Source organism: Aythya marila (assembly GCF_965140915.1).
Source record: "Aythya marila genome assembly, chromosome: 4".
NCBI classification, from domain to species: Eukaryota; Metazoa; Chordata; class Aves; order Anseriformes; family Anatidae; genus Aythya; species Aythya marila.
The window spans coordinates 25,239,405-25,265,488 of NC_139045.1; the positions used below are offsets into that span (position 1 = coordinate 25,239,405).

General features: G+C 35.3%; 1 protein-coding gene across 1 annotated transcript in view; it reads right to left on the reverse strand.

Moving 5' to 3' along the window:
• Positions 1–26,084, reverse strand: part of GALNTL6 (polypeptide N-acetylgalactosaminyltransferase like 6) — a gene marked incomplete at its 5' end in the record, with an annotated part of 473,354 nt that overhangs the window by 245,204 nt on the left and 202,066 nt on the right. The window contains 2 exons of the mRNA XM_082759240.1: positions 5,883–6,049; positions 25,735–25,873. Of these exons, the coding sequence (XP_082615366.1) occupies positions 5,883–6,049; positions 25,735–25,873 (306 nt within the window). The remainder of the gene's footprint in view (positions 1–5,882; positions 6,050–25,734; positions 25,874–26,084) is intronic.

The following is a 26,084-nucleotide window of genomic DNA, read 5'->3' on the forward strand; positions in this document are numbered from 1 at the left end:
TCTGATACGTAAAGGTGGAAAACCTGATTTATTTTTTCTTAAATATAAATTAATTGTGCAACTTAAAAGAGCTCTAGCTGAACAGTCATTGAGCAACTATATACCATCTTGAAAAACAGGTTCCTAAACTTAAGGAAAGGAACAGACAGAAGTATTTTGCTTTGCAGAGGTTGACTTGTTTTTTAATATCATATATTTATACATGAATTTAAGTTTTGGAGTGGCAAGCTTTCACCATATCAGAGAATCCTAGGAAACCTCTGTTGAATGACTATTTCAGCAACACAGCCTTCCTCTTCATTTGATCAGAAAAGTTATATCTGCCCACGATCCGAAGCCAAGCATTGATAAATTGGAATCACAAGTGACATGTAACATAAACTAGCTGTCTGCAAGTAAAATACAGAGAATGTAATTTTCATGCAACAAATCGCACAACTTGCCACTCAAGAAATATATGCTGATGCTGATATTCAGAGCTGCTCTGCTTTCAGTACAATACATAATAATGCTACATTTTGCTACAGTACAGTTACAACAACAATGACCAGACAGTGTCCATAAGGCCAGAAAAGCTTCGGCAGGATATTAGGGTAATTGGGTAATTAGGGTAGAGCAGATCTTTCTCCTTGTTCACACAAAACAAACAGCATCTCCAGCATTGAAGTTCACTGACTGATCAAATCAAGCCCTAGTCAATCAACAGCTGGTTGGTTTTACAGACTGACCTGCACATTATTAATCTGGGCTGTTCACAGAACAGAGAACTGGCAGAAAGCACATGCTGTATGATAAGGGACGTTACGGGAGTCTGAGTGTGAAATGAAAAATGATGCGTAGAGTTAAGCAAGGGGACACAGAGATAAGAACACAGCAGGTGACAAAATGAGAACGGACCAGCTCATTCATACGAACAAAAATTTTCTGGTGTCATTTTCCACCAAAACACCTTTTTTTTTTTTTTTTTTTTTGCCAGTGACAGGAACTAGCTTCTTTCCTGAAAGAAGCTGCTGACCACTGCGTTTTAAATTTTTTTTTCCTCGCTTAGGAAAATCAGATTTTTTTTTTTTTTAACCAATTAAATACCATTTTGTAATTGTTACTGCTAATAAACTTACTGTTGGCTGTGGCACCGTGCATTTTTTCTTACACTAGATAGATACTATAGCAGAGATCTAGGGGGTCAAGTAAAAACAAAAAGCAGTAAAAAAAAAAAAAATGCTTGGCAAGTCAGTTTTACATGCATGACCACAAGCTGTGTTATTAACAGTTCACAAGGCTGACTATGCTAATAAAGCCATTAAAAGACAAAAGGAATAAAAGCTGATGTGCAAAGCTATCAGCAAAGGCATTAGCAACCTACCTGACTGTTGAACTCATTAACAAAGCAAATCTACTTCACCCTAGAGTTTTGAAATCTATATTAGTTTGTAACATTCTTTTGGAAATACAAGCTTGTCTGCAACAGAACCAAAGACAACTAGCTTACTTCCAAATTTTGCCCTTTGCTCCAAAACTCTTACCTACCTTCTGGTTCTTGCCATCTTTCCAGATATCTACCAACAGACAGCAACTTCAGAGCAATCTGCCTGCCTCCCCCCCACAAAAACAAAACAAAACACAAACCTGCACAGCAGTCACTGTCCTCTTCCAAAGCCTACCTCTTTTAGAGAGGCAAAAAAGCCCGGAAAAAGAATCCTTCCTACACAGCTCACTGCAAACACCTCACACAGTACACTCCAACACTGAGGTGTTCAACTTCCATTTTTTGGCAACACATTCACAACTGATAGGCCTTCAATTTACATGCAGTATATATGCAGATACATGTTTTGCTTGCACATATCAGGTATTAGAATAATTTGCAACCCCAAGTCAGTCAGAATATTCTGCATACTTTACAGTGCAGACATACATTGTTAATACTGCAATATTATTACTAATAATGCAATATTGACCTTCTGTGGTAAAGCTATGGTACTTGAGCCTACATCTGAGGTATAATAATTCAGTGGAAGTCTCTAATGAAGAGCAGACCGCCAAGTCAGCTGGACAGGGCAAAACCAAACATTCTTAGGTGTCAGCCCAAAAACTGTTCCCTTAACGAGAGATTTCCAAGACAGACTAAGTAGAAGGTAATACTTCCTTGTTACAGAACTTAACAGACAACGTATTTCTTAGACACGTGAAAGAGCTTCTGTAAACTATGAATTGAGTTTCTTTTAGGCTTGCCAGTATTCCATCATTTGCTCACATTTACAACATAAATCAAAAATCAACACACAAAAACCCCACACTTGCTGAAACAGAGTTGGAAGTAATTCCACTAATTCTATCGAGTTTTTGCCTCACATTATTTAAGCACTTAAGTATATAAACTCCAAAACTTATATAAAGATATTTTGCAACTTTGGGTACATATATTTAAATCTACATTTCCCTCTGCCACAGATATTCATATAGGGTTTTTTATATTGATTTTTTTTCATGACTATGTATGGTACTTCAAGTTTCATAACATTTGCTTGCCTCCCCATTCTTAATATCAAGTCTCTAGTCTGCATTATATTGATATTTAAAAAGGTGCAGCTGTCCTTTCACTTTTATAACATCTAAATGTCATAATCTATGGTGAATATTATGAATGAACTACCTAGAGTTTTTCATTTTGATCACAAAAGACAAAGAAATGAATATGAATAAACCGAAGGCACACAAGTAATTTTGCAACAAACCAACAAGCTGGTGGGTACCTGGCTATGCACTAAAACATCATCATCATCAGTTATCAAAAGCTCTATACGTGCATTTCCATATTTATATTTGCATTGGTTATGAAAAAAAAAAAAAAAGCACCATGTTTTATCCCTCTTTTACACCCCTTTCAAGTTCCTATTTTTTCCCATCTACTCTAGTTCTAACAAGGACTGTCTCTTGGTAAGAACTTCTTGGACTTTTGTAAGAGGGAAAAGTTTGGTTAGCACAACACACTAGAAAAAGACACCAGCCAATTAATTACTACCCTTAAAATAACTGTAGTGCTGAAACAGTCCAGTCTCACTTTCAACTGTCAACAAATTGGGTCCTAGTAGAAAACTTTTACACTCTTCAAGAAGTATAGCATACATCGTGTCGCTTAAATGGTTTTAACTGATTTCACAGAAGTGAGAAATAGCCTTTTGTCAGCTGACATACGAAGCCTCATGAAGAAATTACAAAAACAGATAGTGATTTAATCAGTTTCAAGACTGCAGTAAACTTTGCTTACAATGTTTCTACCAGTTTTGAAAACAAGTGAACTCACATTTCATTTTTGACCTGATCTGTCTTAAGTGCCTTTCACACTGCTTCACTGCTCTTGTCAGTCCCTGAAAAAACAAGTGAAGGACTAATAACACTAATAATAGTGTTACATACACCCCTGGAGTGGGGCTGTATTGGAGAATGGTATGTTTCAATAGCTGATATTTTAATAGTAGTGATTAAATGGCTAGTGTTTCCCTCTACTTCAACTAACTAAACTTTTCCCTTTTACAAAAATCTAAGATGTTGTTAGCAGGAGACAGTCCTTGTTAGAACTTGAGTAGATGAGAGTAAGTAGAAACTTGAAAGGGGTGATAGAGGCATTTATTCAAACACTTTTTAAAAAGACTGTTATGAACTGGGAAGGGATTACTGTGGAGGTATAGACAGACTTTTTTCCAACATTAAATAACCTATCTGTACTACGTGTAGCCTGTGTCTACAAAAGACAAAAAGCACATGATAAAAAACCATGATAGAGCTTCATTTAAAATACAGTTTATGGTATCACAAACACAAGAAAAAACCTCACTACAGATACACAGAAATGATTTAACTGACTTGAAGTTCAGTGTTATTGATTTCAGAAAGTAGAGATGCTAGCATTTGTCACATGTTAAAAAGCTATTCCCAAAACACAAACATGCTACCAAATATGCTCAAATTCAAACCTGGCAACCATTCAAAAACAAATTTCTAATCTTTGTTTTTAATAACAATGAAGAAAGAAATCAGTAAACCTTCCACATGATACAACAGTTCTTGGCCCAGCTCCATTCAAGTGTTCTTACAAAGTTTCTTTAAGACTTCCAAACCAGACACTGTTAAGCATTTCCATACTATATAAATCACTTCTTCCAGATGAAAATTACTCCACTGAGAAGTTAGATAGGTTTATGTAACTCAAAATAAGGAAGACATAGGAGATTTCTCTAATTTTATAGGAATTACAAATATTTACTCCCAGAATACCTTCAAGCAAGCAGCAAAACATAAGCTGGGACATTTCCAGAAAGAGGAATAAAAATGACAGTATTCTCTGTTTAATGGTATTAGTTCTTTTTCTTATAACTGGGAAGTAGATAAGCTTTCTAAAACACTATCACATTTGAAAGTATATAGTCAGTACGGCCTTTGATTAAAAAACAACAACAAAAAAAACACCACTACAGTATCACCAGATTGAGCATAGACTCAATAGCTGGTCTCTCAGTATAAGAAGCTTTTTTAGTAGTCAGAAGCTTCATAAAAACAACTTATATATTTCCTGGTAAGTTGTTTTACTACTAGGAAATTGTTAGCCTGCAGAAGAATTGTCTGTCTTTATACTTCTTGTTTTTGAGAACTTCCATCATCTATTGTCTAGTTTCTATACGCCCGGAGAAGACAGAACTCTACTTGCTTTATGATTTCTCTTAAATTACATTACAGATAGAGAGGCAGTTCATCAAAGAAAATATTGCAACTAAAACAGCAGAGACAGAAGTGTAAGATAGATGTGTGCACCATTAATCCTTCTAACCCCTGAAACATCAAATTAAAATTTTACAGAAATCTTACACCTCAGGAATGCTCTACTAATATCCCTCTTGTTCACGTAGGGGCTTGTCACCATCACAGGTCAGAAACCTTTTGCTATAAGCTCCTAGCTGAGGCAAAGGTATTACCTAAATGTCAGCAATGAGCACGATTCTCTTTTGTTTTGTATCTATCTATTCAAAACAATACTCACATACGTATTAGTAAAAATGATGTTATTTCAATCAATAACTGATTGCTATTTCAATCGAAACCAACCTTCAAAAAATGCCCAAACCAACCAAAATACAAAATCAAATCTCTTCACATTTAAATTCCTAAGCGCATAAAATTGAAAGAAATAAAATACATACAAGTTCCATACTATTGTTATGAATTTATTTTACCTAAGGAACTCAAATTTAATCCAAAGACTTTGAGAGTATTCCACTGTTGTGTTGCATTCAAGAAGCATTGATGACAAAGTTCATTATATTGTCATTTATCTTAATTTTATTATGCAGATATGTCATGAACTTTAATTATTCAAAAGCAAAATTTTTAATTCTTATTTTAATTGTTTTTACATTCCTTTCAAAACAGTCTCATTTTTCTCTATGGTAAATTTATACCAGTACAAGAAGCTTCCTAATTCAATATATTTTCAGGATTAAAGACAAATGACTTGCATTCATCCAAAATGGTGAAAGTTAAAAATTCAGAGTAAAAATGAAGCCTAAAAGGAAAGTATGTTGAAGCACTAACAATTTGCAGTATTTCAGAAAGAATGTATTCAAATACTGTGCTAATAAAGACCAATGAACAATTCCTAATCTCTTGCCTTTTCAGTTTTACCTTTTTGCATTTTATTTGCAAAATAAAACAAAAGCACGCTTAACAAGTTTTTTTTTTTTTTTTTTAACCCCTAGCTAACAATCAAATAGTACTTCAAGGAAGGCAGTTCAGCAGCTATTTTTTCTTCAATTTTTGTTACTCTAGCTTCTATAGAGACCACAGTGCAATACAAATTTCAAATTAAAACAAAACCAACTGGGCCTTACCTCTGTCACTGAAGTCATCCACAAGAATGATTTCTGCTATCAGGCTGTCTGGAGTGCGGTTGATAATACTGTGTATTGTTCGCAAGAGTGAAGTCCATCCTTCATTATGAAATGGGATAATTATGCTAGTATTTGGTAGCTTTTCCAAGTACACCTTGTGCTTACAGCTGGAGAGAAAAAGAAGAGTTGTGTAAGCATATAGCGAAGTCTGCCTTGGCATATATACCACCTGCTTAGGCCACCACCATCTCTGGAATCAAATCCAACAGTACAATCAAACAGTACTTTCATGTGAGAATAACTAGTTAATTAAAAAAAAAAAAATATTGCAAGCAACATACAATAACTCTGAACAAAGCAAAAAAGGAATTGAAGTTCACTGGCTGGAATTAGATTTCTTTTTCTTCACTGGAATCTTTTTCCTGCAATATTATACTAAGAAGATATATTCTGCAAAGTTTTTAGAATTCAAATCCGCTTATCAGAAAGATTCCTGATATCTATCATGAAGGAAGATAAAATCTGAAATGATTGTTCTTTGTTCATGGCAAACAAAACTTATAAAAGCAGTTTGCTCTACCCAGAGACAAATGCTAGAAACAATTCAGTGTTATTTTCCTGGCTGATACATTGAAAATATACAACAACATCCACAAGTACAACTCCAACTTCACATCTAGATGTCCAAAATAATTCCTGCTACTATATGTATGTATAGTACAACATATAGTTCTGAAAATAGAAGAAAATATAAACAACCTTTCATTTTGTAAATGAAAGCACTGCACCTTCAGCATCTTAATTGAACAGCATCTAACAACAGTGCTTAAACTTAAACATTTTTAATATAGAAGTGTTTACATATTTGACCAAAATCCATATTCTTTAAAAATACTGGTCTTGCAATTCATTAGCTACTAAAATGGAAGAACATACGAGTAATATTTAGGCTACTGAAACTGATAGACTATCATTCCCCCCTCCCTCACGCAAAAAAAAAAAAAAAATAAAAAATTGCAGTAAATGGTAAAAAAAAAAAAAAAAAAAATTGAATTATTACTGCTTCCACGAGACAAAGTCATGCTCAAGGTACCTGTACAAATATAAATTAACTGCTTTGTGATAAATCAAGAACACAAAGAGACAGATAAACCTTCTGACTTCCAACTTCTAGGTCCAAAAACATACAGATATCTTTGCTGCTCTTCAGAAAGAACTATGCATATCAAACACTGCTGTAAACAACATTAAAACCTACATTTGCAGCTTATTTTGCTTTCTACTTTTCGAATGCCGTCTAGAACTCAGTATTCGCTGTATTTGAAAGTGTTCCTAAAAATAAGATTTATATCTGTCAGCCATTTCTTCCAAAAACATAGCAGCAATGAATTTATTGAGAAGCCATTTCCATAAATAACATTTTCGAAACCTTTTATTAAGTAATTTACTGGTAGAATGCATATGCGCACTGAGAAAAAGGACAGCTACTCTGCACAAATGTGACAAAGTAAGAATTCTTCTACTTATCTGTGGGAAGGAGTACAACAAAGGAAGCTCATTACTCATACATAGCTGTTTCAGCTGGCAAATTAAGAAAACCACCTATCAAAACCAACACCTACTGTTGTCAATTGTTTGCTGACTGTGATGCTTGGAGTAGAACAAATGCATGTTATTCTTATGCTTTTCCTGAAAGCAAGATTTTTTCTTTACCATTTTTAACTCCCGCTAAGTAGGTTTTTAAACTTAAGTGCTTCATCTTTTTTGGGGGAGAAAAACAAAAAACACCACACAAAAGAAATACACACCCAATGTCAGAATGTTCTTTCTTTTTAAAAAGTGATGTCCTTCCACAGGGGAACTCAATTACCTTCCTGAATAACACTATGCCTTTTTAGCCTGGTTGTACTGAAGTTTGTGTATTTTCATAGTTCAATACCATAAGCTTAAATCTGCACGGATGGGAAGGTCACTGGATGTGGTATTCTCACCTGTGATTTCAGTGTAATTGAATATTCTAATTTATAAAAAGGAGGAAAAAAACATTGATGGACTTAGTTTTAAACTATTTTCATTCTTCCTACAGAATTAATTATTTTACTAGGACTAAAAGAGTTAGAGTATTAAAGCAAAAGACACTTTAAATTTTCTTGTCTCCATCTTTCCACTACCTTTGACCTTTCTTCCTCATTTATATTTACTTTTCCTTTGTCAGTTTTTGCAAAGGTACCTGGCTATATGTGAACTTATTTCTAATACAAGCCACAAACCACTGAAATGCACTTTTCTTACTTTTCCCCCTCAACAAGCTGGTGAAACTGCCAAAGTCATAGAAATGACACCTTAAATTCCATCTTTTTCTATTGTTAAGACAGCCTGTTAGATTTCATAGTGGTGGCCTAGTTGCCTTTTTCAGCAAGTTAAATTCTGTTCATTTTTAGCCTCTTGCTCTCCAACATTAAACTGTAACAGAAGATCAGTATGTTTTAGAAGACATCACATAGAAATCCATTTTATCTGAGGTTCTACCTAGCATTATCTATAGCAGAATATTGCTTGTATTGTGCTGAGGACAGATCTGATGGATAGCTGTAACACTCAAGAAAGGCACATGGAATGCAATGAGAATGCAGTTAGACACCCACGGCTGAGCTATCAGATTTACAAAGAGAATCATCAGAGGCCATGTACCATTTGCTTCAAGTTCATCAATGCATTTCTTCACATTTTTGTATTTTAGAAGTGATGCCAAATACCCTGGCTGCAGTAAGTCTACCTGGAAACACAGACATTGCTTCCTGTCAACCACTGCTAGTCTTTGAAATAACAATCAGATATTTCTTTCTACAAAATACTGGTCATTGCTAGATTGGAGTGAATTCCATAGATGAAACTACACAGAATTTTAGCATTCTAGAATGCTCTGTGATGGAAGGGACCTTTAAATATCATCTGTTCCAACCCCCATGCCATGGACAGGAACACCTCCACCTAGACCTCCCAAAGCCCTGTCCAGCCTGGCATTAACCAACTACCAGAGGTGGGGCATCCACAACTTCTCTGGGCAGAGTTATTATATTTCAATTTGTTAGTGGTGCCCATCTCAACTATTCCATGTTTTACTGATGAAAATGTTTAAAATCAAGAAGCATTAGCAAAATTAACAGACAAGGTACTACAAAAATACATTCATCTTTAACCATACCACTTCTGCATCAATAAGGATTTTTAGAGGCATATTTTCAACACAAATTTATTATCAAAAATTCAGCAGAGTCCATTTAAAGAGGTCCCGAAAAATTCTGATTGTAATTTCAGACTCACTTTGCTTTATTATGTACTGTTCCAAAGTTCTAAGGTACGTCAATATCAAGTTTATTTTTCTGCCAACATCAAATCGTTTTCAAGAGTACGTGCTTTTTGCTCTCACCAGAATAATCCCTTTGCAAGTGTTTTGAGCATTCACCAAGAAACAGACCCCAATTTCAACATGTTTACTTTCCAAAATTAATTTAGTTAATAGCTTACATACCCTGTAGAATGAATGTTTCAAAAGGGAGATTTTGATTCTCCACAGAAAGGGGAATATAATTATTCTCTTGAATTACATTTTCTCGTAAGATTTCAACCTTACCAAAATTTATTAATAATCAAGTTTTATTGTAAAAAGAAAAAATGTGTCGAAGACTACTATTAACATCCTATTTTAAAAATGTTTAAATAATTTAAATGTTTCATTCTTAAAAGTTGTCACATTATGGTATGTGTGCTAAATGAAAATTAATTGTATTGAAATTTTGCACTGCAATTTCAGTACAAAGTTTTATCAAATTCTTATCCACCTTGAAAACATCTTAGTACTTGCACACATATGGTCTGATTGCCAGCCTCAACCTGAACACATCACAACTTATCTGTGTCTTTTCAATGACTGTAGGCTCTAGGTAGACTATCAGTGTAATTCAAAATGAATGACAGAACAGAATTTCCAAACACATTTACTTTAAGGCTTGGGGTACTGGGAAAACCACAAAAGCCTGGAAATAAATCATAAGATTAATATTCAAAAAAGGATAGTAGATTTAAGCAAAATATGCAGTTCAGACAGAGTTGAAGGTTTTCTCCAAGACCTACTTCAATACAAAAAAGAATTTAGAAATAAAAGAGTACATAGTTGATGTCAATAAACATTACTTCATGATCATTACTTCACTCTCTCTTTCATGATCAAATCACAATGCAACAGATAAATGCAGACATACCACTGTAGAGCTTTTTGTCACATGACGTTCTGTTTAATGAATTAAGAACATAAAAAAAACACAATGGGGATCTGAAAAAGGGTAACAACTGCTATGTCTTCCAATTTATTTATTTATTATGCAGGAAGGTGTTACCTTCTATTTTTAAGCTCATTTCCATCTGAATCAATTTTTGCCCTGGTAGTATTTTCTCCTAGAGTAGCATTTAAAAATAACTTATGAGAAGTTTATAGTAACAAAATTGATTTGCATGGTGAATGAAAATGAGGACAGGTCATTTTACTTCTATACCTTGGTTCTAGATACGTTGTAAACCAACTAATTTGAATGAAATATATGTTAGCATAAACATACACAGTCTCAGAAGAAAACCCACCCATGAAATTCAATAATTTTGGCTATGGGACTGAGGACAGAAAACTACCCAAAATCACTGCAAACTGATTTTTCACTTCAGCTTTGATTGTAAAAAAAAATAATAATAATAATAATTATGAAAGTGTTCTCATTAATCAGCCTTGGCTAAGGATGTTTACTCAACATCACTGCCCATACTGATAAAAGCATAAATATTCAAGGATGCTAAGAGCACATTATTAAACTATTTTTCCACCATTTTCATTATGTTTTTCCTCACTTTCATCCTTACCTCCTTACTTTTGTTTGCCCAGATAAAGCTCAAACTGCTCAGTAGAATTTTTATTGTTTAACATTCGAGTGGCATCTAATCACTTTGCTCAGAAACACATTAAGATGTATTTAAGTTATTGGCACCTGAAAGTTAAATTGCTTACACAACTAATACAGCCTACTCAATGGTTTATAAGAGACTAGTTACAGAACTAGAGGCTTTGTTTTTCAGTGTTTGATTCTGTCTTCCAAAAAGTAATCCAAAAGATCCCGATCAGTCTTAACTCATATACACGCTCATATCTATAGGTATATGCCATGCCATATTGCCAGGACAGTGGAACAGTAGGCACCTGCACATCCTATGGAACCATCCCAACTAAACAGACCCAGATATCTACCTCACCAGAGAACAGGTGTCAGATTATTCCTCGTTTTACAGACTGCAAGATTGAAGTGGTCAGAAGAGTTCACACTAAATAAAGGAAAAATATTAATCCATTCAGTAAACTAGAAATTAGCCCAAAGTCATTTGCTTTCAGTATAATCCTACTTCATTCTGGTACCACTCTAAGACAAACTGAGAAACAGAAGTCCGTGTTCTTTATGTGTTTTTATTATTTAAAATTCAAGTTTTTGTACTTTTAAACCACATGCCTACCCTAGACATTTAGAATTGCAGAACTTTTTGGATGGAGTTCAGTCAAAAAATAACTCATGTTTTGGTTGTACTCTTCAAAAAACGAAGAGGCAGTTGCCACCAAAACAGACTGCTGGAAAACAAAGCCTTTTATTTCAGAAGCATAGAATTTGAATACCTGAAACAAGAAGCTGGGGAGCATGGGGGTGGAGAAACAACTGCATGGATCTACCACTCTATACAATTTGAGGGTGAGAGGAACCAGCTGTTTGAACCTAAAAAAGGGTTCTTAACTCAGCACGAGCATCTTCTGCTGAGTCTTAATAGAATGCTACAGATTAACCTTAATAAAATGTTCCAGATGCTTTTGAAAAGGCGTCTTTTCCTGTTGTTAAAAACTGCATAGAAGTGGAGCACATCATCACTTATTCATGGAACAACACTAAATCTTAGCTATTGAACTTATTATTATAAGAATGAAAATTTCTTAGAATAAACAATAGATTTATGCAAATTTAATGAAATCTTAAATCTCAGAGTAATTGCTATGTTAAATCTGAAAGTGATTTATAAAAGTCTTGCTAGAAATACATAGAAAGAAAATAACCATGAAGAGCAACTGGCGTCTTGCTAGTTAAGTAGTTCACACCTGTATTTTCTTACTGAACTTATTACATTAATGTTCAGAACAAGCAGAGCTTGGTAGAGGCCTGTGCAAGTGGCATTACGTAAGTCCCTCACTGAAATTCTCAAAATAAACAATTTGGGCTTTCCCACAAAATAATATACACAAACGTGTGCATGTATATAAAAAATACGGCATAAAGCAGTATTTGCACCAGTATGCATGCATATAAAAAATATGGCATAAAGCTCCATTTGCATCAAATGATCAATTTGGGACAAACTGGATGCAATGACATTTTTGAGATTACCAACATGAATCATAAGTTATGAACCATGAATTACATTTTCAAATATTGCTGTCCTTGATTAATCTTGTCTTTCTTTTCAAAAGCTTTCCTTGCATGGTATTTGAGAATCTGAAATCTGTTATTTCTCAGCAAACTGAACTATATTCAGCAAACTGACACTTATATTCATTGTGCCCTAGGAACTTTGGGGGGGGGGGGTGGATTTTACTGGGAAGAACTGAGGTTTTCTACCTGGGCGAGAGTTGTTTCCAAATTAATTTTCAAAGCCCCATTCCGCTCTCTAGCCAAAGTATCTTCTTCCTCTCTTTTTTCCTTTATTAGACACATCCCTGTGCACTAATTATATGTCATTTCAAGTATGGCTGCATTTCAGTAACCCCCAAAGTCCTGTAGTTTATCACTGTTCTGAGAAACTGAATTCTGAGAGCTGTACAATATTGTTTATTACACACACATACCAAAGAAGTCACAGAAGTTATGGTAACTATGAAATCAAGATTCTTTACAAAAGGTTAAGGTAGAATTTCTTTGTAAATAACTTGTATAGTGCAAATTTAGGCATGCAGAACTTACAAAGTGGAACCCTCTAGCAACTATTTACCTCAAATGTTGTTCCTGTATTTTGTTATTGTAAGTTGGTATTTGGATCCAGTAGTTTAAGGCTTATTCAAAAACAGGATACACCATCACACATGAACTCACTCTAAAAATACTTAACACTAATTTTAATTATTGCTTTTAGATATAGAATTCTGCTAGGCTGAAACAGTAACCAAAACTAAGTTCCTGAATGAATCACTATTACAAGGAAATTTTGAAGTTGCAGGGAGACTTCTTCTAGAAGATTAAAAGAATTGTAGAGGTTTCTCTATTCCTGAAATACTAACCTGCCTGAGGAAGAAAAAGAAATCGCCATGAACATCTGGAATCTATTTACAGCCAGCACTAAAAATACAACATGAAAGAGGACTGCTCTATAAAAAGAAAAGCTGTTAAAAAAAAAGTTAAAATTGCCTCTTACAGACTACCAAGAGTATTACGAATATTAACAACTTTTTTTTCCTCAAAAGAAGGGTTATCATACTCTGCTATGCAGAAATAAATCAGTAGCATTTATAAATAAATAAATAAATAGCATGAAATAAATAGTTCAAGATACAGTGATAGTTCTGTTTAAATCCCTAATAAGTTTAAGGAGAAAAAAAAAAAGTAATATAATATCAAATAGCTTAAGAAAACATGCAGAACTGAAAGTTTCTGCATCTTTACAGCTTTTCCAACAGAAACACATCTACCAGCTCTGTAGAACTGCAAATGAAAAAAAAATGGACTTCTAAAGTGATGAAAAAGGAGAGAATGCTGGCACCATTTCAGCCACTTCACAGCAAAAGCCGATTCATAAAAGCAGCAATTTGTTTGACCCAGTGGATAAACAACAACAATATTTTATGCACATTAAGGGACACCAATAGTAACTGGCCAAGGCATTGCTAAGCTCCGTGCTTTCTAGACACATCAACAACCTTGTAAACTGCCCTTTCTGATAGATAATAGTGTAGGAGAAGTTTAACATCTTGCAGACATCCCATTGCTGCATTTCAGAAGCAAGGTAGCAGCCTTCCACAGCAGTTACTAGATCATAAAAGTAGACCACCTCCAATTTTCTCCTTTTACATGAAACGCCAGAGTAAGTTAGAGCAAAACAGAATCAGGTCTGAAAGCTTCCTTCCACTGGCTTTGTCAGCACACATACTTAGCAGATCTGACCTTTTCTTTCCCCTTTATTAAAGGAACTACAGCACCCAGTGGGTACACAACTGCTGACAAACCCGTGACAAAACTACCAGGACAAAACATTTTTCCAGTGAAGATTTACATAGTAGTTGTCTTAGCATGTCAAAATTCAATTTACAGCAACAAGCTTCAGTCACACTGTGTTTCTGTTCCAATCTAGCCTTGTCAACTGAGCCTGATAAAGTAGTGATAACTAGTAATTTCTACTGCTTTTTGACAAGGCTGTAAAATTAGCTTGGGTGTGACCTGATGGAGGGGAAAGTAATCTTTATTTCCACTGTGGCTCACAGCTAGGAAGTAAGCATACGTTACTGAGCATGCACCTCAATAAATGTCACAACACTTCCTCCTCCCTACTGCAGCAAATAAACCTTCTCTAAAAATTTATTACTATTTTCAGATTGATGAAATTGTATGGTAGAAAATAGTTTGCATTATTGCTATTAAATGCACTACAAAAATTAACATGCCTTGGAAACTAAATGGAAAAAGCCTACTGTGTTAAGTAGTTTTTCTCTCAGCAGTGACTTCCCCAGATCCCACAAAGTTGAGTTAGGTGCCTGTTACTTCACATCAAGCTTTGGACTGTCACAGACAATCACTCCAGAAACTCTGCATGTCTTTGCCTCACTTCATAATTTGAACATTAATGTTTCTTTAACCAAAGGAAGACTGTAAGAGGCAGATGAGCCATACAACACAAAGTAAATCTATGCTTGCAAAGCTTTGTTTTACAAGAAAGCAACGAATAAAGCCTCCATCACTCATGGCTAGATCTTAAATATATATATATATTATATGTAACTTTAAGAAACGTACATATCTATCCATATATATTAAGTCTAGGTTTTGAAAAATGAATGCATACAGTAACTATATATTGTCTTAAAATCCCTCACTTAAAAGGAAAGTTACATCAAGAGACATTTTAGTACTACAATTATATTTCAGCTTAAACCTTGCCCTTCGTTACCTATGAATTCCCAAATTCTACCAAGCAGCTCAGTTCATGTGTATAATGCATACACATGTACACAGATCTACACTTTTTTTTTTTTTGGAGTGAAAATAACTGAAATACCAATGTACTCAAAATTAATTCAAGCTTATGTGATTGTCTCTCAGAAGTCAGGCAGAGCTTAAAATGATCAACACAAAGCCTCTAATTCAAGTCTGTGTTTGATTTCCTGACTGAAAGAGAATGAAAAGGATCAGAATGTTTTTGCTGTTTCAAAGTGCATTCTAATCATGCTGCTTAGAAACAAACCAACCCATGACATTCAACTACCATTGAATTTCTGTTTTAGAAATCCTAATTATGCCTTTACCATGTGCCCTTGTGCTCTAGAGCTATTTTTCAGGCTTCCACAAACACCTTCCCTGCCAAAGGTCAGCCACATCTCCTTTTCCATACCAAGCATTCTGCAGCTAAAAATAGATTACAACCAAGCTCACCTTGACTGTGTATACAGTAAGATACTGAAAATCTTACCTTTTAAGGTAAAAATTACCTTAAAACAAAGCGATGGGATAGAATCAAACTTTTTTTAGTGCATATAGAACTCAAAGTACAAAGTAAAGGCTGGAATCCCTTTTATCCAAAACATATATCCATATATGTTATATCATATATCATATGATATTATATATCATATATCCAAAACAATGCTCTAACATTAGAACAGAGAAATACATGAACAGTATCTGATTAACCAGAAAGCAAAGAACTGCACATTATACTGTGAGATGCTGAGCATTAGTGCAAGGTGCTCTAGAACATCGAGGGAAATGCAACAACAGTACAGTGAGGTCTTCACTGTCTGGAAGCAAGAAGTTCAGGACTCAGCACTTTCAGGTCAAACAGTTTTCTTACACCACTGAATTAAGGTACTCTGACACAATATTAATTAAAAATTCTTTACCCCTAACTAAAGAAAGAATGTAGTGGTTGCTCCATTACCCACATTAAAATTAATGCAAACCTTCCTAGTTTCAAAAGTCTTCATTAACACAATGGATATATGAATGAGGTTTAGAAAAAAAGCTTCCAATACTTGGTGGATAGGCCAAATGAGAAAGCATTGTTCCCCAAACTCATTAATTTGGGGGTATTTGGTGCAATTAACATCAGATTGATCTAAACCATGTTATAAAATGTTCCTGCATTACACAACGGTCAGTTATTTTTCTGTGCAAAGGGCTGCAAGGACTGACAGCATTAGGAAGTATAGTAATAAACTAAACAAGAACATGCATAGCATACCTGTACCAAACCACTAAGCAGCCTTATGTATCACCCAAAAATCCAGTTACTGAGGATGCTGAAAGAATCTAAGAGAAAAAGCGTAGGTAGAAACCAGACTCACACATCCCTTTCAGTATCACCTCCCATATATGATACACAAGATAAAATAATGGCCAAGATATTATTAGGTCTGACCCATGTCACAGCATTGGTGTCACAGCTAGCAGGCATGGGAACAAAAGCTGTGAAAAAGTTGCTGTCAGGCATCACAGACCACAAGTGCCAGTGTGATCAGTAAGTTCGCATGCCTGTTACCACATCTTGTGGCCAGTGCAGCCTTTGGAAAATTACAGCTCAATAAGGTCATCCATAATCCAGCCAGGCAAAACAAAAACTGCTTTTTCACTCTAGCTTTGCTCTGTATTTGTTGTCCTTATTGCATGAGACAGAGCAGCTAATTTTGTTGCCAGTAAGAAAGTACTGGTACTTGTTGTGTTTTGTTCATATTAGAGATGAAATTTCACTTGCTTAGAAGTATGTAATCCTATGCTGGTTCACATTATGTAAATGTCTAATTGTATGAAAAACGTTCAGAAAGAAAGCAAGAATTGATATGTAATAACAAGTAAGGTATACAGAAGGTTTTCCTGAACCTATTAAATTGGCAGCATACATCATCCTCACAGTCATTTGTGAACAGCAAAGGTCTGGATCCCCAGCACATTCAATATTTCTCATTGATCGTAGTGAAGTTGCATGTGCTTTCCCATTGCTGTATTGTATTTGAGACCTCAAAGTTCTGGTTTTAACCACTGTCAAATGCCAATAGACTTGGCTATCCCAGATGCCCAGAAGTGGCTGAAGGGTAAATATCCTGCAGTTTCCTTTCCCTATTATATTTAGATTTCACAGTGATGTTTATTGCAGCTTGCTATTTTCTCAGTGGCGTGGGAGGCTTCACTGCAATGTAGGCAATATGCAAGGCATTCAAACCCACAAGAACTACTTTCCTCTGCTTGTATAAACAGCTTACTTCTTTTATCAAATTCTTTTCGGTAAACAGAAACAGAGCCATCAGTCTTGGACTCTCCTCATTGACCTACTAAATGCTGCAGCCTGCTCCTCACCAAAGGGGTGGAGGGAGAATCATCAATCTTCAGCCCCATTTTAGCTGTGGCTGCTTTAAAAAAAAAAAAAAAAAAAAAAAAAAAAAAAAAAAGCAGACACAAAGCAACCAGAAAGCACCTAGGAATTATTCCATGTAATTTGTTACTATCGATACATATCTTGCAGAGGAACTGACAGCAGGCATGACAGAGACAGAAGGCCACTCTTTTTCTCCAGCAGAAAACATTTCTGACCCTGTTTTCAAGGATCTACACTTTGAATGAGATGCCCTGAAGCAACTGCAAGGTACAATCTGGTGAGACTTGGAAATGGGGACATAGCCCATCACGTTCTGGCATGCATGACTTTCCACCTTCACTACATTACGCAGTAAGTGCACAGAACACCTGGAAAAGCAGCCCAAGTAATAGTGTACAGCTTTCTCACCAGCCTACTAAAAGCAATGTGTGCTTAACCAGTTGGTCTGTGGCCAGGGAAGTTTAAATAATACTAGCAAACATTCGTACAAAGTAATGCAGCCCTTTGTAGAGAATCCTGAACCAACACTTTTTCAAAACACCGGGAAAGGATTTGCTTGTTTTGTGGTTTCTGGATTCCAGTCAAACTAAGCATAAGAGCAAGCAAGTTAGATGCAAGTTGAATCAGCTAGCTAGTAGCTGTGCCGTGCCAAGTTTAGTACACACAGAGTGCCTCTTCAGCATCCCTCGGTACCAGTGACATCTGCCCTCTGAACAATTAGGTTGTACCCAAATTATTTCCCTACTGAGCAGGCAGAGATGATTCAGATGCCTCTGAGCTAACTTTTACACTTTCTCCAGGAGCTTTTCATCATTAGGCAGAAAGGGAAAGAAGAGCAAAGGAGCCATCTTCCCCCCTTCTGGAGGGAAGGAAGCTGCAGGAAGATACCTGAGGCTGGGGCACAACAGCCAGCTAATGGCCTGGCCGTGCCAACCCGTCTCACTCGTGCAAGCACCACCAAAAGCTGACCCTGTTTGCCAGAGATGAGACTCAGAAGATTTTTAGTCATCAGATCATTATGGCAGGCACTGAGACTAAACTTGTGCCACAGCTTTAATTGCACGTACACCAGGTAAATACACAGCCAAGTTGTTTACTAATATTTTTGCAATAAAAGTGAGTCCATTTTTATTTTGTGAACACTGAAACTGCTATAGGATATTTAATGTCTTTTTTTTTTTTTAAACACAAAAATACAAAAGTAAGGGAAAACAGAGAAAGCAATGCTATAAATGCCAGTAGAGCTAAATACTTACCTAGATTTGCTGCTGACCATTTTTCAAAGTTTTTTTTTTTTAAATTACTTAATAGTTCTGATTTACTAATGTAGTCAAATAGTACTCTGATTGAATGCTATACACTTCAATGACTTTCCTCCGCACAGCATACATAAACTAAAGAAATCAGGAACAAATATTTAACAGCAAAATCAGCTACTGAGTATTCAAGATTGTTTTGTCTGGAGGAAATGCACGGCATACTTTCAGTTAAATACTTAAGGAAAAGCTGAAGTCACTCAGCCAGCTCTAATTTCACAGAATCACAAAATTGGCTAGGTTGGAAGGGACTTCAAGATCATCGAGTCCAACCTCCAACCTAACACTAACTAAGTCCTCCACTAAACCATATCACTAATTTCAATATCTAAACGTCTTTTAAAGACCTCCAGGGATGGTGACTCCACCACTTCCCTGGGCAGCCTATTCCAACGCCTAACAACCCTTTCGGTAAGGAAGTTTTTCCCAATATCCAACCTAAACCTCCCCACAGAATTTGTCTAACAAACTTGTCTAACAAATACCCATGAAAAATACCTAAAATGCATTATTTCTCTTTTTACCCTGTCAGAGTACTCTATTTGAGGAGAAATAAAATCATCCTTTTGGTTAAGAAGTTAGCCATTAAAAATTACTTCATGAACCACAATCCCACACTTCCTAGTACATGCTTCAAAAGACATCTGAGAACATACGCTTTGGGGCAGCAACTCCCAGACTTAACTGCCTTATTTTTGCAATTTGATCAGCTTCTTACTTACATCTTATTTGCTTTTTTAGCCACTTTACTCTTCTGTTCACCAAGTAATGATCAAGTGACTTAAGCATTCACTTGAGCAAATTTATGCTTCTGTCTTGCAACACACAGGCAGGTGATATTTGTTCTCTAGCATCACATACCGCGTAATGCTTCAGCTCTCCCATAAATCCCCTCCTGTAGCATGAAGCCCACTGCAAGATGTCAGAACTAAAAGATCCGGCCTCCTTCACTCTGAGCAACTTAGCTGTTTTGAAAATCATGCTGGAAATCTGACTGCCGGGGAAACAGTTACAGAGAAAACCACAAAGAACCAGCATCCTTCCCTGGTGGTAGCTAGAAAGAATTCTACAGGAAAAAAACAACAACAACAACAAAAAAAACAGACAAAAAAAAAAAAAAAAAAAAACACAAAAAACTATTTGCTAAGTTTAGGGACATCTAACCACATCTTGAGATGTCATTACAAGATTCTTCATCAACCCAGAATATAATCATTTTTTCTTTTTTTCTGATTTTGATTAGAGTTTGACTTAGGGTTCTCAACAAATAATAACACTAAACCATTAATATATGCACAGGTCTGTGTCAATAGCATATCCTGCCCCCCCCCCTTTCTTCTGTGGGAGGAATAATAGGGAGACAATATTCTTACCCAATGATAAATCTGAATATTTTATATTTAAATATTATATATCAACAACATATATTAAAATATTATAAATAAATCTGAACATATATATGTCTATATATACACACACAGTATTTAAAGACTTGTCTGACTCACAAGAGTGAAACAACTAGAAAAACCTTGTACTTTTTTTAGTCTCATTTGGTATCTAATCAAAATTCAATAGAAGATCAATCCTAATAACTAATTACTTCCATTGGCCATATTAAATACTGCAAAGTTCAGCATAATTAATATCAATTCATTTTTTTTTAAATTTTTTCTTGAGCTAGGATAACCTAGGACAGCCATTAAGATAACAGAATGCTGATAGAATTCATTGGAAACTATCTTTGAGAGCTAGATTAAAGGTTTTTGTTTTTGTTTTTATTTTGACTTTCAGGTAAAATATATATATATAACAAACATGCATGCTAAAAGCATTCAGACAAGAGCACTGTATTTATAGAAAGTAACTCAATATATTCAATACAATAACTGAAAATTTTAGAGGATTCAGATATGAACTACTGCATGATTGTATGACTATAACATTTACCTTGAATTTTTAAAATACATCTCTAGTAACTCTTGTTTTCTTCAGAATTTACTAAAACACCATTAGGGATAACATTAACTCTGCAGCTATTCCAAAGACACACACACACAAACCCCACAGCACTTTCATTGTTGTCTCTTTTAAAGAAAAATACAAGGGGCAGCAACCTCACTGCATTCAAATATTTTGAAAGTGAACCATTCGGGCATTCTGTCAGCTTCTACTGCTGATAAGGAGGTAGAGTTGATGAGTTTTAGTTATGCAGAACAGGTATAGTGAAATGTGGGGGTTTTATTATTAAAAAAGAACAACCTCATTAGTTATTGTTTAGGACACAGAACAATTTGCAGCCTTCACAAACCTCTATTTATTTGAATATGAAAATGCATTTCTTCAGAGGTCTGTGAGAAATATAACATTTAAGATCAACAAGAACAGCTCAGACTTCTGAAAAGAGCACTGCTGGGAATTGCAGTGAAGTTCAACCACTTCATACAGCAATAGTCAGCCAATACTTGGAAACAGCAACTCCACACCATACATGCTAAAAACGGATGTCACAGAAATCAAGTTGGACATCCTTAATGTACAGTATGAACACCAAAATAATTTTGTACTGAAATTTTTATCTATACCTACTGAAATCTAAAAAGGATGGGATTTCTGGTAATAGATTATTCAGGTAAGCCAACAAGCATAGGCACAGATTCACAAATCCAAATTATAAACAAACGTTCTACAAACAACAGAGATGAATAGCCCTGTTGAAATCAACCTATACAAACACACAAATCACGAAATATTTTGAGTGGCAATGCTTGCACCACACTCTATTAGTAACTGGAATTAACTTGAATTCCTTTGACTCAAGAAAGAATATGTAATAAAAATGGATACCCTTGTTTATGAGGACTTAGGGGTTTGAAACAAGATACACCACAAAATTTATACTCTGTTCAGACTAGATGATTGCAATCATTCCCTGCAGCCTCATCAAAATTGCATTTTGAAAGCTATTCAAAACTTGAATCAGATTCGATTTCATTTGTTTGAACAAAACTGATACACACAGAATATTTAAGAATGTTAAGAAGATAAGAATTAACTGTTACAGTAAACACTTGGGTAGCATTTTCCCCCATTTCCAATAGAACAGGATACCACTGCTTTTTCTCCTAGCTTTAAGAAGTTTGTTGTTTTCCAAACTAGAGAAAGTGGCATGAGCCAGCAAAAACAAACAAACAAAACTATTCTTCCGAATTTTGAAATAATTTTTCTATTAGTAAAGATCTTTAAATTGCAATTCCATTGCCAGCACAAAGTATTACCCAAAACTCTAATGTCGCCTTCAAATTTAGGCCACCAGAAGTCTTACTTTGATTAAATCAGTTCTGAAATCCTAATGAACTGAGGTGGTATTTCTGTTGCAGATTTTTATTTGCAATAAAAATAATAACAAAAAATAATCCCATCTTCCTACAATCTGAACAGCCTTAAAGCTATATATATTTTTTCCAGATTCTGTGGCAGGATGACCAACCTGTACTATCCATTTACCATCTTCTGCAACAACTCAGACATTCCAAGGCAAAAGGAATATTTCTTACCAGAGATGCCTTTGCCAAGTTGTTCCTTCAATATAAACGTCTATAATTTCCCTAATAACTGCTGTAAACTAGGGAACAAAATTGGCCCACTTTACCATACTTTCTACGCAAAAGTTGTAATACAAAACCAAACCCCATATATGAGCAGCAAATGAAATGGGTTTTTACCCAGATACACTTTGCACTGACCTGTCTTGCAAGACCTATTTCTACAGATAAAAACAGTTGAGCAATGGTATTTTTATTTCCTGTTACTTAAGGCCAGAGGTGACAGTGAGCAATGAACAGAGAATTAGCTAATGTAACACTGTGCACATCCACTGTTAGAAAACTTCTCTGTAAGAGTGGTACAGGTACAAGATACCAAATTGCCCATAGAAACGGAAAAAAATATACAAGTGCAGCTATGAGAGAAAAAAAAATATGGGAGATATTAGGCACTTGCAACAGAAAAATATAAAGGAAACAGCAAAGCTGTTAAGGTAGCCTTAAAATGGAAGTTAACTGTTTCATTCCTCCAGGGATTTTTACAGCACACACATTTTAGCATCTTAAAAAGGAAAGAAGTAGTCTGAATACATCATTCTGAAATGCTTTAAATATGTCACACTTGAAGGAAAAAAGACAAGAATACTATAAAAACCTGAGAACTTGAGTTTCTCATAGCTTAGACATTTAAGCATTTGCTTGGTTCCCCTCATCCCCTTACCAGAAACAGTATTTTGCAAATTTAGAGCCCAATTTCCAAAGAGAAGGTTCATTTCAAAATTCATTTTCAAAAGAGCAAATGTTGGTTATCTGCTGTCTTGGCATACTTTCCAGAAAAACAGTCTCTTAGAGGTGGCACTTGAAATTTATTTGATCCAAGCTTTTGAATTTTTTTTTCCTTCCTAACATGATTTCAGAAACATAGGAACTACTACAGCTGCTTAAATATCTTTTGACCTGAACTGCAAGATTCACTACCCAGTTTTTTAATGAGTCTGAAGGTTCGTTTTGTGAAGTTTCTCTACTGATGGCAAGAAAACCATTTTATTTGGTTCTTTAAGCCAAACCCAGACTTGTTTCAAGGTATAACCATCAGAGCCTAGTTTTGTCACCTTAGCGTACTTCTTAGTGTGCAAACTAAGAATATAAATATTTTGCCTTTACAAGATGATGCAGTAACTAATGGAGAGATCATGTTACAAATGCTTAACATAATGAAGGTTAGATGGCCATGACAAGTCAATTAATTCAGGACACTACCATAACATCAGTCACATGAGGCTGCATTGAACATCATAGCTGAATTGGAACACGAAAATGGATGCAGATACCTTGAAGGTTTGAGTTTTTCAAGTGAGAGACTTAAGTGAAAGTCCCTAATGGTCTGGGCTAGGGAAGAAGAGGGGCACACAGAAAGGATGGTGTACTACTGACTTGTTCCTTATATGTCATTTCTGACAACACATTGTACACATTGCTTCTGGGGACACGCAGGGAAATGTCATTGACTGTGCAGACAGTAGTGGGTGAGAAACAAATCGCCAGAAGAGCAACTTGCAAAAACACAAAGGGAGGATAGACATGTCAGTTCTCTTTTGTATTTAGTAATTGCCTTCTGTGGTTTTACTAATAGAGAAGGACGCTTGATGAGCATATTTATTATGCCAACAATGTAATTTAAGACAACTCTGATGCTCTACAGCTGTACATTAGAACTCAACTTCTTGGAAGAATTCTTATAAATCACATCAGGGAAACTGTATATAACTCAGGCAAACTAGAAAGCAAATGAAGCATATAAAAATATATGGCTTAATGAAAACCATTATTTCTTTTCACTTAATTCTATGCAAAACAATAGTAAGTTATAAAAATAAACTGTTTTCTCAAAACAATGCAATGTGGCAATTAAATAGAAGACACCTCTAATGACTTTTTTTAAATAGTTTTGGGGTGAATTCCTCCACTCTGAGTTATTTTTTAAAATCTTACTATGCAAACATGAACTGTCCTTTTCAAAGAATGAATAGTACTCACATCTGATGAAACAAGAAGCTGCCATGATATATTGTGATCTATCCTGTCTCCCACCTGCTCCCACTCCATCAAGCTCTCAAGTTCTGTTCCATTCCCCAGATTATTTCAAACTAATTCACCTGGCAATCTTATATGGGTTAAGAAATAGGTAGTTGTCTTAAACTACGTAATCATAAAAAAGAGAATTGTATCCCACAGAAAATATCAAGCTTGTCATGAAGATTTTGTCCCTAATACCTTTCTCCATAGAGATTCCCTCCCCCTGCTCCCCCCATATACTAATCACATGAAAGCAGTGGTGAAAACAACAATTTGAATGTAAATGAAAATCTTCCTAGCATGAGGTTTGTCACTGTTCACATGCAAATAAATGAACTTAAAAGAACTTTCAACACAGCTATAGCAGGGCTTGAATTTTACTGTAAATACAGTGTAATAAAGCAATGAGGTTTGCAACACTCAGAAGAGTGAAGAACATCACACAGAAAGAAGCTAAATCATCACTTCAGAGCTCAGAAGGATTCTAGGGCACTAGAGCCTGGAGCCTTAGAAAGGCATACGTACCATTTCCAGTTAGGTACAGAAAGGTTTATGCTCTGCATAAGAGATCTGAAGTTACAGAACATGAAAGGAAGTATATATTTAATGAGAACTGCATGATCATTCTTAGTTCAGTGGTTATTTACAAAATACTCTTTTTCTTTTTTCTCCTAGAGAGAAACAAGAAAAAAATGCTATTAAAGAATTTTTTTCACACTATCGTTCAACTATCCCTAATTCTGCATGTGCATTTTCACCATCACTCATTATATTTACATAGTCCGACACTAGCATTAGTATCATCTGTGTTACAGCTGATAAACTGTAACACAATTAGATTCTTTTGGTTTAGTTACAGAAAAAAAAACAAACATTTTGGAGTCCAAAAATTTAACCAATGCACTTATGACTTGTCAGTCAGCCACCAGCCTCAACATCTTCAACAAGCGAGAACCTGGATAAAGTTTACTTCATGTTATTTATATCTGCCTAAGAAATCCCTACCCAGAAACACCATCAAAATCGTTTTGCAACTAAAAGAGTCTTTGTACAGTCTCAGCATGTTACTAATAAGATGAGAGGCCAGTTTAAAAGACAGAAAATATGATTTAAGAACAGCAACCAACTTGCTGTTTCCTATTTAATGAAGCTGTCTCACTTCATTGGCTGAGTATTCATGTTTCACATTCCAGGAAAACAGGTTATTTAGAGATATACAAAAAGAAAAACTTTAAAACCAAATAGTCCATGAAACAATTTACATACTTAGGATGTCGGATGTCTGGCAGGGATCGCTCCAGTGCTATATTGTTGCTAACAAATATGTTGAAGCCATTTTCCCTATAAGCAGAATCATCATGGTCTTCCTCTGTGAGAGGGTATGGTTTTCCATGTTCACCTTTCCCTAAAAAGGAAGGAAACAATTATTTGCCTCAGACTGATAGCACAGAATGGACTACAAAGACAAAAATAATGGTCTGAACTTCAGTTAACATACTGAGCCGAGCATCTCTAACTTCTTGTAACACCCTGTATTGATGAATACAAAAGAAAAAATAACCTCTGCTGAGATGTTTCTAGGATAGCTTAGCAAAGGCTACAGAAAAGGTGCTGCA